This window comes from Hyla sarda, chromosome 11 (assembly GCF_029499605.1).
Source record: "Hyla sarda isolate aHylSar1 chromosome 11, aHylSar1.hap1, whole genome shotgun sequence".
NCBI lineage: Eukaryota > Metazoa > Chordata > Amphibia > Anura > Hylidae > Hyla > Hyla sarda.
Window position 1 is genome coordinate 73977543 of NC_079199.1, and position 9644 is coordinate 73987186.

Consider the following 9644-nt stretch of genomic DNA (forward strand, 5'->3'; position numbering starts at 1 on the left):
CAACAGCTGATTGGGTGATTGGTGGGGGCCCCAGCAGTTGGACCCCCACCAGAAAAATGGGCTTCTTATTCTTGCCTGTTTTGTCTGTCTGGCCCTGCCTATTAGTCATTTATATAGTTGTGTATTCACCTGACTGTGTTCCATCAGTGCTGCAGTGACTGATATCTTTGTGCAGCCGAGTAAGTGGTCGTCCGGGATTTGGGAAGAGGGTCGTCAGCTCGTAGGGGGTCCCAGGGCAATTTTTCGCACCGGGGCCTTGTGGTTTCTAGCTACGCCCCTGACTACAACTCATACCAGTCCATCACTGCCCTGCTCTCCACTGGCTACTACAACTCCCACCAGTCGCCCACTACTTGCTTTTCTGACCGCTGGTTACTACAACTCCCACCAGTCTGCCACTGCCTGCTGTCCTGTCAGCTGGCTGCTACCGCTACTTCAGGCCAGGCCTACCTATGTTCCCCCCCCAAAAAAATAGGGATCATTTTTGGGGCTTTTCATACAAAAAAATTTTCTTCACTAATTTGGGACACCAATCCTGTTGCAACTCCCAAAAAGGATAATTTTCATAGGCATCTCCCAACAAAAAGGGATACTTTATGCACCTTTAGTGTTAAAAAGCATACAAAATCCACTAGCGCAGTGTGTTTTTAAACTTGATAGTTACCGTTGGTTACTGCTGTAACATACCCATTTGTACATGGCCTTAAAAACGGGTGACCCGACCCATAGTGACAATACACCTAAGGAAGTTGCCGACAGTTGCCCACGTCTAGGGGGGCACCTGCCTGGGATACTCCTCCATCTGCTGTCTGTTGCCTTACTTTACCAGGACTATCCTGATAACTTGATACAGGTTGTAATAGACAATTGATTTAAACCAGGATTGTATATGTATACTTTTTATAGTATAGGCTAATTTGACTGGTATTGTTTATATTGAGACAAGCGGGTTCCCTGGGAGGGGTCTTGACAGCCCCACCCACTGTTTGTGCAGTGGCCTTTTGGGCCTTCTAGATGTTTTAAAATGTTTTTGTCTGCTGTGCAATTTTTTGATATTTGTAATAAACTTTGATGCATTCATCCTTGGGTGTGCACTGTATTGTGTATCCCTTCTTACTGTGGTGTAGTGGTAGTGTACTGATACACATGGTAGAACCCCTAGAAAATATTGTGGTTTTACTGTAGCTGAGCCCACTTGCTCTAGTGTGTGTACCGACCCATAGTATGCCTCCAGCTGTTGCCCTGCCTCGTCCTGTCCCCTGGGTTGCTTGCAGCGGCTCAGAGCAACCAGAAAGGGGCTGGGAGTTGTCACAGCATGTGCAGTGTACTCGAACAGCGGCTGCTCTGCGATGTCTGAGTACACTGCAGTGCACTTGGCGACTCGCAGGCTCCTGTGTGGCTGCTCGAAACAGCGGACTGCCGCTGCGAGCAGGCCAGGGGCGGGGGCAACAGCTGGAGGAACACTATGGGTCAGGTCACCGGCAGATCCACAGCGTAAACTACGCTGCAGATCCATTACGTGTAATTCTATCCTAAAATTACTTGAATACATTCCTTGGTGACCCTAGCAGCATTATAGGGCTTTAGAGCTTGTAGGCAGTGTAATGCACATGTTTTGAGGCTTATTTTACTGCTGGTTGACAGAGAACTCTTTAAGCACAAACCAAACATTTTACAAAAAATGTGGTCATCTCTAATTGGTCTGATGACCTAAACAAACAGCTGTCAGTTTGGGTCATCAAAAACATAGTCTGACTTGGACTTTTGGCAATAATACTGATGCAAAAAAGGAAACCATATTATGCTTGTGTGAAACTTATCTTAGGTAAACATTCAACTAGTAATCCTACATAAACTGGGTCTGGTTACCAGCAAAATTACAATCAAAATTGACGTAACCAGTCAATAAATGCAAAAAATTCATGTGAAAAGGTAAGTAGGATGTGAGTATTTGTAGACAGCACAATGTATGTTTGATTTTTTTCATTTAAAAAACATTTCCCACATGGTGCCTTTACGTATGTTTTAACACTATAATCACAGTGTTATGTTTTTCGTTTACATGGATTTAAATTGGAAATTAGAAATGCCATTGAATACTCATCAGTCAGGCTGTTGTCTTTTAGGATCCTGCATGAGATAGCTAATGTGCCTATTTTTATATTTGGTTATTATTTGCATTTTTTCTGTGGACATGTTCTCATAATACCTCACTCATTGTTCTAGAGAATGATAACGATGGTACAATTTGTATTTGAATTTTATTTTAATAAATATATCCCATTCATATATATAAAAATAAACCATATACATTATTTACAATTTATACATTGTGTAGTTTATTTTTCTCACCACTTTAGGTCTTTTAAGGGGTCTAATATTTATCTGTATGAGTCTTCTTAGCAGTATGGTAATACATTTAATAGGTAGCATTTTTACTAGCTACACCCTTATAATAATCTGTTTTTCACCCCTAGTTCAGATATAAACATGTCTGTCCGCTCTGGGAACTGGTCATTCTGGAGACAGGTTCTTGTGCTTCTGTTCATCAGCACCTTTTTCCCAGTTAGATTCTTGAATTCTAAGACCACATGTTAGTTCTAGGCTCTTCTAGACGCATCCACTTCATGACTCATGTAGCACATCTCACGCTCTAGAACAGCACAAGCAACTCAGGTTTACAAACTCTTTAGTGGACGAACATCCACTTCTGACCCTTGGTCCAAGTGTTGCCACCTCTTGTACTTGGCAAGCTTCTGTCCATATATATATGCTTGTGGACTACTCCTGCAGTGGCCTACAGCATCCTTGGGCATGCAGAAATGCAAACGTCATCATACATGTACTGTAAAAAGAATAAAAATCCAATTAAGTTTAAAGCAGTGTCTTATATAACCATAAAGGAAAGTACTATAAATATGATTTGGGCCCTTATATTTGGTTAATTCCATGAAATAGATACATAGAAACATAGAATGTGTTAGCAGATAAGAGCCATTTTGGCCCATTTAGTCTGCCCAATATTCTGAATACTTATGAATAGTCCTTGTCCCTACCTTATATAAAGGATAGCCTCATACCTATCTCTATCCTATATGAAGAATGGCCTTATGCCTATCCCACCTAAACACCTTCACTGTATTTGCAGCTACCACTTCTGCAGGAAGTCTATTCCATGCATCCACTACTCTCTTAGTAAAGAAATGCCTCCCAGCATTGTTCAGGTCCCTTCCTCCTAATTTAATAAAGAAGGATCTCATGTCAGTCAGGATACCATTTTATGCATTGTCTTTGGAAAAGGGGAGCCTTCCTGAGGTTCAGATAGCCCCCTGCAGTAGGGGATGGCAACCCTATAGTCTTCATATCACTCAGAGCATCAGAGTTCAGCCATTCAATAGAAGAAAACCTCTTATTGTCTAAACTTCATACTCTCTATTATCTAACATTATATCTATGTCAGTACAAAGATAATCAATAAATATGCAAGTAATAATAATTACCTCGTCATCTGATTGTTCTGATTCTGACTCTGAACTGTCTTCATCTTCACTTTCTGGCAGGTACTGCAGGCTCCTCTCTGTCACAGCTAGCAGGTGCTGTTGAATTTGGAGGTTACTTCTCCCCCAGGTAAGTTGGCATGGCGAGTATCCTTGATAGGTGACTCTATTCACATCTGCTCCATACTTCAGCAGCAAATGCATGAGATCGGCATTCTGTTTGTCCACAGCCATGTGCAGAGCTGTGCGGCCATTACATGGTTCCTAAAATAAATCCAATAAAGGATATTAAGTTACTTAACCAAACACTGTCTCAAAGTTAATGTTAATATAGTGATGTTAAGATACTGATCGTTACTATGAGGCTAATGCAATGCAATGGATTTTGTTTTGCGAGATAGGTGACATAGAGATCCTCACCTGTGCATTAATATCTGCTCCCAAATTGATCAAGTTCTCCACAATAGCAAGGAAGCCATTACTGGATGCCAAGTGTAGGCATGTGTGACCTATGAAAAAATGACAACACCATGAGCATTCCACAATTGGAAATGTGCTGTGTTTCTTTTTTGCTTTGAAAACAGATTTTTACTGATACCTACCATCATAGTTTGTGTACTGTAGAATGGGTAACAGACGGGATTTGCAGTTCTGGACAATAACACCAACCCCATGCAGTGACCCCTTTTCACAAGCAATGTGTAGAGCTGTATTTCCACGATAGTCTCTAACTTCTGGATCACAACCTGCTTCAAAGAGCTTTGCAGCTATTTCAGGCTGATCTGTTATGATGGCCAGATGAAGAGGTGTCTGTAAATAAATCGGAAATATAAATATATATGTATATTCATTTATATAATATTACATGTAGTTTTATTGTACATTATTCTATTTTCCATTCATTTTGTATTATATTAAAAAAAGTCCCAAAATGTGGCAAATTAAGTTCGAAATGGCTCATTACCTGGTGAAGGTTATTCTGTCGGTTCAGGTAGAAAGAATCTCTGTAGGATCTTTTGATGGCCTCTGCTGCCAGTTCTTTTTCCTCATGAATTATTGCCAAATGAAGAAATCTGTAAAGAAAAAAAAAATGTTTAAAATAGAATCATGTAAGTCTAATGCAAACATAAAAGGAAATGTGTCACAATTTCATCACCTCCATTTACCAGATAGTAATATAGGTAGTCATAGCACTGTGTCAACTGTGAGTTATTTCCCCTCCCCCTGCTGTAAGTCCAGGATTGTGTAAGTTGGGTTTTTTCTATGTGTTGTCTCTCTAGATATGTCTGTTGTTTTCCGCTTTCTCATGTATGCAGTTGTGTTCCTGGCCACAAGCCAGGGACTTTCCGAATAGCTTCAGAGCTCCACCCCTCCCAGCCAGCAAGTCACATCACAGAACATGGTGGCCTTGCCTACCCTCCCCCATGTCCTTCCTCTCCTCCACCACCCCTCTAAAGCTTACAAAGAGAGGAAGGGAAAACCCAGAAAATATGTATCAACGACTTTAAAAAAAACAAAAAACATCTACCGTAGTTGCAAAACATTTTCCCTTCCTTTTTGACACATTGGCACAGCATAAAAAGCAAGATAAACAATTCACTTGACATGAAAATTGCATTTCTATTTTTATTACAGTATGTAGAAAAAGAACAAAACCCTGCAAAAAACTGTGTTAAGCCTATTATTATTATTATAAACGATTTACTGTTATTTTGTACTGGGCAGCTCCTATCCTTGTGGGCTGACAACAATTATGTAACAAGCAGTTACCAAATATATATGCAGATATATTAATTCTAAAAGATGCATGCTCCTCAAAGGATGACGACTGCTGTTGTCATATAATACTTGACATATATAGGGAATGCAAACATTATAGCTATATACACTAAACATAAAATAAACACAATTTGCAAATCAGATCACTTACGTATCGCCATCCTCGTTTGCCTGCATTTTCCATGCCTCCACTTCATAGTCCTGGATGTTTTGATCTGTAGGCATAGACAGATTTTGCATATCTTTGACTATATTATCGTAGTCTTCTTCTCTCAAAGAGTCCAGTCCACTGTCAGTTCTATCTTCAGTGGCCTGGAACAACTTGTCTTTCCCAGCCATCCTGATATCGCCATCCATCATCATATTCCCGGAATAATCCATATGTCTTGTATTCATTTTGAGTGTTTCCTTTGCAGCAATGAAAAAAGTTGAAAAAAATCTTCAAACGTTTCCTTTTTTAGAACCTTTCTTTAAAATGATGGTTCCAAAGGAATCAAATGAATCCGTCTACAAAATGTAGTGAGAAATTGGATGTCTTTTGGTTTTGTAGGACAAAAATAATTCCTAAATGTAATCGTCGACAAGCACCCAAGTAGGATCAGGCGAGCAGTGCAAGAGATCTGAGAGCTGTGTCTGTGTGCTGGGCTTTTTCAATATAGTGATTACACATATGGGGATTTTTGGGAGGCGTGGCTGTACGCTTTCCTCTTGTAATCTATGCACTGTGTGCTCAGGGCTGGGAAATTCCAAGCAGTCACACTGCAAGTGCAGCACACATTGAACCAGACTTATCCTGTTCTGGGGTTTGAAAAAGAAGAGAAAAATTTTAAACCAGAAAACTTCCAAACCGGTTACACAGAGATGAGAAATTCCCCTTTGTATGGAATGTTCTTTATTTCTCAAACACAATGCCTTCTTGTGAAGGTTATTTAAACACCCAGTACAATCCCGCAGAATCTACAACAGATCTATGATATTTTTAGGGACTGTACGGTTTATATCTTTCCATTTTAATGGTAATAATTTGATACTTTTTTGCACGCTACATTTTGACTGTAAAAATAATTCTGCAGCCATTCACACCATTTTTGTGCAGTCTGCTGCACTGTATGCAAACAAAATAAAAAATATATATTTTTTTGGTATCTGCATTAAAACTGTGCAATGTTAATACTATGGGCTTCATCCTGAAGAGACTTAGGCTATGTTCCCACGGTGGAATGTCGGCATGGAAAATTTTCATTCAGACATTCCACAGACCGCTCGGAAATGCGCTGCTTCATAGACTGCAATGCATTTCCGAGCAGAATACTCAAAAACATTAAACAGGTTCAATGCTTTTACGGATGCCCGAATCAGGATTCCTGCAGCAGATGTTGCTGCCACGGAAATTCTGCCTTGTGAACAGAGCTGCAGAATCTCAATCTGGAATATGCATGCAGAATTCCGCACGGACATTCTGCCATGTGAACATAGCCCTATTGTACCTGTGTTTTTTTAAGCGGAATCCGCTTGCATAGTTATATAGCTAAATGAATAGAATCCCCCCACCCACAGTCAGAGGGGGTTGCCACACTGCAGAACTAAAAGATAGGGAGGAGGGAGATAGAAAAGGAGAAAATAAAGAGGGGAAAGAGGGAGAGGTTAGAAAGGAGAAATGAATGCACCTGAGGACATCAGGGACGTAAAGGCAGAGGGTGAGGCCGGTGGGGGCAGAGGGGGTACCACATGAAAATGATCCAAGGAGATATCAGGGACCAAGTCATAGTCTCCCATACACAGAACCCTTGCATGTGGAAACCCCACTGCAAATGTCACTGCCAGGTGAATTATCTCAAGGGTAGCTTAAGGGGGGTTATATATACAGAGGAGTACAAAAGGGGTTTTATTAATAAATGCATGTACAAAAATATTATAGCCCACGGGGTCCACTCGTATCTGATCCACCTTCCAGAGGAGCAACCTATGAACCTGCAGCGTTTCCCCTCTAGAGTAGGTGGAGTGATAAAAAAAATGGTTGTCCCACTGGACCCACGATTTCCTAAACACCCCCATTTTATCAGGCACCATGTGAGTTTCTTGTAGGCAAACTATTTGCAGCAAGCAGCTGCTCTGTGACCTCCCACAGTGTGGGCTCTAAAGTCTCCTCCACAGCGCAGAGGACTGAGACGCATGGGCACCATCTTGGACCAGGTCTCATCAAATTCCTGCAGCCTGTCTGCAGTGGCAGCAATACGGCAGTGGCTAGTGTCGGACATAAAAGGCATCCTTAGTGTACCCGAGCGGGTCCGGGAACACGATAGGCGTCAGGAGACCAGCGGTAATGGGATCAGAGCGGGAGCTACAGAACCGTGTGTCTGCTCAGGGTAAGCGCTAGGCCCTTAGATACTCGAGACATCCAAATATCTCAGTCAGAATAAATCCCTGGATCAAAATTCTATCTCTATAAATCTAGTATCTACCTGTAATGTTATTAAGCCCCTCTTGAACGCCTTTATTGAGTTTACCATGACAACTTCCTCTGACAGAATGCCATAGTCTCACTGCTCTTACAGTAAAGAATCCCCATCTGTGCTGGTGTAGAAACCTTCTTTCCTCTAGACATAGAGGATGCCCCCTTGTTATAGATACACTTCTGAGTATAAATAGATCATGGGTATGAATAGATTCCATGTGTGGTCTGACTGGTGATTTGTACAGTGGTAGAATTATTTCCTTGCCGTATGCATCTATGGCCTTTTTTTTTAAACTTTGTTTATTGTATTTTTATAATTTCTCAGAAGAACAGCAAGAAAAGTACAGGAAAACAATAATATGGCATAAAAGCTGAAGTAAGTAGTGCAGTATCCACACATTAAGTATACTAAACATAGAGAAAAGCCAATAGGCAAGTACTGTGGCAAGACTGGGGTAACCCCGTCCCCAAAAGTGCAAAATACCTGGCACAAAACATAGGCACTACAATCACACACACACAGTCAGAGACACAGGGGGACACAGGGGGCCCAGAGTGTCACTTAAGGCTGCCAGGTTGTACCATTCCGTGTGGCGGAATGGCAACACTATGGCATCAATTTCAGGCTTATTGACGTGAGTGGACAAAAAAGTTTACCACTTTGTGAAGAATTTCATCGCATTCCTCTCCCTATGTCCAGTCTGTCCACCTTTAGAAAATGTTTAAGCTCATCCACCACGTCTGCTACGGCAGGCATGGTAGACTTAATCCAGTCTTGCAAGAGCATTCGCTTAGCCACCAGGAGAATGACATTGATAAATTTAGGGATGTTACGCAAACCTACCTCCTCTGCAATTGGGATGTTGACAGACTGAAACAGGACAGCCCGGGGAGTCAAGGGAACCCGAATGGTCCAGTACCTAGCAATGTAAGCGACAATCGCCCACCAGAAGTCTTGGGCCACCACATTTCAGACAAAGAAGTAAGTCTTTTTGGGAAATTAGAAGTAGCTAGGATGTTAAAACCCAATGAACCAAAATGCATCATCTTAAATGTCTCATACCAGCGCTCGTTAATGACGTTGGCCCATTAATATCTTATCTCGCATGTCAGAATCATCAAGAACAGACTCCCAATTGGCAAAGAGTTCATCTTTGGAAACTTTAAGGAGACGGTCAATGAAAAATCTGTAAAGGCCAGAGAGGGACAAATTTCTAGGCTGCGGCACTACCATGTCTTCAAAATGGGAAGAAGTCCCCTCCGAGGTTGGGTCACAGAGTCGAGAAGTACAGAAAGAGAGAAGTTGGGACACCTGGAGAAAGTGGGAGGGTTTAAAAGAAATCTTAAATAAGATTTCCTGTGGGGTAAGCCATCTCTTGGCTTCAACATGCATCAGCTGCTTTGCCACGCTGATCCCTTTGCAGCACCAAGCGTCAGACAAGCTTCCTGCCCTGGGGAAATTCTGGGTGGCCCCAGAGGTTGAGACGCCCAGCTAGCAGAAAAGGTAGATCATAGGCCTTGCGAATGGCTTTCCAAGTCAAAACTGTATCTCCAATCACTAAGAGACGCTTTACATGGGTGGGAAGGCACAGAATAGTAGGAATGCAGGGCACCAACTTCCAAGGGAACCTCAAGTTGGCCTCAAAGGATTAATTAGAATGGTAACTGGACTCATTGAACCAATCAATGACATGGCGAAATAGGCAAGAAAAATTTAAAAGCCACTGAGGTTGGGAGAACCCACCCCGCCATCAGCTCTACAGAACATCAATTTTTTAAGCACAATCCGAGGACATTTACTTGCTCATATAAAGCGCGTAAAAGCAGAGTTCAGAGTGGTCACATCCTTATGTTTTAGTAAAATGGGCAGGTTCTGTAAGTGGTACAAAAGTCATGGGAAACTGATCATCTTG

General features: G+C 41.7%; 1 protein-coding gene across 1 annotated transcript; it reads right to left on the bottom strand.

The window, feature by feature from the left end:
- Positions 1–2248: 2248 nt before the first annotated feature.
- Positions 2249–6074, bottom strand: NFKBIA (NFKB inhibitor alpha). The gene is made up of 6 exons (XM_056546425.1): positions 5428–6074; positions 4462–4570; positions 4100–4307; positions 3918–4006; positions 3501–3761; positions 2249–2845 (listed from the first exon to the last, which is right to left on the bottom strand). The coding sequence occupies exons 1-6, from the start codon at positions 5670–5672 to the stop codon at positions 2798–2800; spliced, it is 960 nt and encodes a 319-aa protein (XP_056402400.1). The 5' UTR covers positions 5673–6074; the 3' UTR covers positions 2249–2797.
- Positions 6075–9644: the final 3570 nt, after the last annotated feature.

Bases quoted from the DNA above. Each gene is read 5' to 3' on its own strand.
- NFKBIA (XM_056546425.1), bottom strand. From the start codon at position 5,672: ATGAATACAAGACATATGGATTATTCCGGGAATATGATGATGGATGGC. The intron at 4,571-5,427 runs GTAAGTGATCTG...TTTTCTTTACAG, and splicing joins GCAAACGAGGATGGCGATAC to ATTTCTTCATTTGGCAATAA. The intron at 2,846-3,500 runs GTAATTATTATT...TTCTTTTTACAG, and splicing joins CAGAACAATCAGATGACGAG to TACATGTATGATGACGTTTG.